The 2,484-nt window shown below is 38.3% G+C and overlaps 1 protein-coding gene across 1 annotated transcript; it reads left to right on the plus strand.

Moving 5' to 3' along the window:
• Window positions 1-752: 752 nt before the first annotated feature.
• Window positions 753-1,709, plus strand: LOC134364133 (C1GALT1-specific chaperone 1-like). Its single transcript, XM_063080058.1, has one exon. The coding sequence runs from the start codon at window positions 753-755 to the stop codon at window positions 1,707-1,709; it is 957 nt and encodes a 318-aa protein (XP_062936128.1).
• Window positions 1,710-2,484: the final 775 nt, after the last annotated feature.

The raw sequence follows: 2,484 nt of genomic DNA on the forward strand, positions 1-2,484 counted from the left end.
ATGACTTAAAATAAGGTTTATTTCTTTTCATATCATTTGTCAATCACAGTCATCTTTAGCTTTGTTCCATCATTTTGGGACTCAGGTAAAGAAGAATCCCCTCTCTGGGACATGTCATTCTTGTCCCAAAAGGCAAAGATAGATGACAGAACGAAGTGATGACTCAAATTTCTGCTCAGCAGTGGCATATCACTTCCTTTCACATTTCATTAAACAAATCAATGCCAACTCTGCCATCAAACAAGGAAAGAAGGTAAAGTCCTTCCAGTGGGAGAGACAAAAATATTCGGGTATAGTAATACAATCCGCCACAGAGGCTGTTTTTATTAAGCAGGTATGCTTTTGACTTTTGGACTGTTTACAAAATCAAATTATTTTTAGGTTTTGCTAATACAACAATTAAGACTTCCTATCTCTGGGATGGTGCTTAGTCTGATTTAATTTTTTCTATGAATCCACAGAAAAATAAGAATTAAAATCACTTTGAAAAATTAACAATGTTACTGTTTTTGTGTTTCCTCTCGCCATGTGATCTGCTTGTACCCGCCGGCTGCCTGCCACTTTTCCGCCATGAACAGAAGCAGCCTGAGGCCCGTGCCAGATGCAGCTAGCTGTCCCAGAATCCGAGGCCAACGAGAGGACACCGCCTGAGTCTAGAGCAGCCCGGCGTAACCGAGTGGCGCGCGAATGTGACGGGAAAGCTGTGCGCGGCTGCGCTTTCCTGCCCCCCAGACGTTCTAGCCGCGGGAAAAATGCTTTCTGAAAGCAGCTCCTTTTTGAAGGGTGTGATGCTTGGAAGCATTTCCTGTGCTTTGATCACTATGCTAGGACACGTTAGGATGGGTCATGGAGATAGAATGCACCACCATGAGCATCATCACCTCCAAGCTCCTAACAAAGAAGATATCTTGAAAATTTCAGAGGATGAACGCGTGGAGCACAGTAAGAATTTTCGAGTATACTGCATCATCCTTGTAAAACCCAAAGATGTGAGTCTTTGGGCTGCAGTGAAGGAGACTTGGACCAAACACTGTGACAAAGCAGAGTTCTTCAGTTCTGAAAACGTGAAAGTGTTTGAGTCAGTTAATATGGAAACAAATGACATGTGGTTAATGATGAGAAAATCTTATAAATATGCCTTTGATAAGTATAGAGACCAGTACAACTGGTTCTTCCTCGCACGCCCCACTACGTTTGCTATTCTTGAAAACCTAAAATATTTTTTATTAAAAAAAGACCCATCACAGCCTTTCTATCTAGGTCACACTATAAAATCTGGAGACCTTGAATATGTGAATGTGGAAGGAGGAATTGTCTTAAGTATAGAATCAATGAAAAGACTTGACAGCCTTCTCAATATCCCTGAAAAGTGTCCTGAACAAGGAGGGATGATTTGGAAGATATCTGAAGATAAGCAGCTAGCGGTCTGCCTGAAATATGCTGGAGTGTTTGCAGAAAATGCAGAAGATGCTGATGGAAAAGATGTGTTTAATACCAAATCTGTTGGGCTTTTTATTAAAGAGGCAATGACTAATCACCCCAACGAGGTAGTAGAGGGATGTTGTTCAGATATGGCGGTTACTTTTAATGGACTGACTCCTAATCAGATGCATGTGATGATGTACGGGGTATACCGTCTCAGGGCCTTTGGGCATATTTTCAATGATGCATTTGTTTTCTTACCTCCAAATGGTTCTGACAATGACTGAGAGGTAAAACAAGAGCATGTATATGATCACCATGTAGTACATGTGTTGTCATTATTTGTAGTAATGACCACGTAGCCAACATAATGGTATGTTTTTTGTTTGTTTTTGTTTTCTAATTTGGTGGCACTGGTATAATCACACATTAAAGTTTAGTAATACATTTTTTAATGGGGTGGTATTTTTTTCTTCAAACATATTAAAATTTTAAATGTGTTGGAACAAAATGTTTTAATAATAATACTTTTGCAAATAAAGGATATATTTATAAATACTACATTTATGTGATAAATTCCAAGTTATGAACATTAGAAATTTGTGTGGCACATATTTTTACTGATTGGTTAAAAAATTTAACATGTCCTTTTAGCTTTCTAAGATATTCAAATTAAATATCTAGTTGTGAATTTGTGATTAAAGTAGAACTTTTAACCACGTGTTTCTTTACTTCTAGTGTTGATTTATGTTCTAAGCCTCCCCAAGTGCCAATGGATGTCTTCTCAAAATATACAACCAAGCAACTGAGGAAATGACCCTAACCAGTGTTAAAGGTGAAATCTCTCCCTGAGAGAAAAAGTGAAAATTACTTATACAGGCTAAGTAATTTTCCTGGGAGCTGATTTAGTGGCATTCTACAGCATACACAATTTCAGTGTAACTCTGTGCTTCCATATGCAGATACTGAAATTGGAGTGGTGACTATGAAGAATGTAATGTCATTTAACTGTTGTTTCCCAGTTAATCAAGCTCCCAGCTGCAACTTGAGTAAAAATGTATC

This window comes from Cynocephalus volans, chromosome 1 (genome assembly GCF_027409185.1).
Source record: "Cynocephalus volans isolate mCynVol1 chromosome 1, mCynVol1.pri, whole genome shotgun sequence".
In the NCBI taxonomy this organism is placed as follows: domain Eukaryota; kingdom Metazoa; phylum Chordata; class Mammalia; order Dermoptera; family Cynocephalidae; genus Cynocephalus; species Cynocephalus volans.

Coding starts and splice junctions, on each gene's coding strand:
- LOC134364133 (XM_063080058.1), top strand. CDS start 753: ATGCTTTCTGAAAGCAGCTCCTTTTTGAAGGGTGTGATGCTTGGAAGC.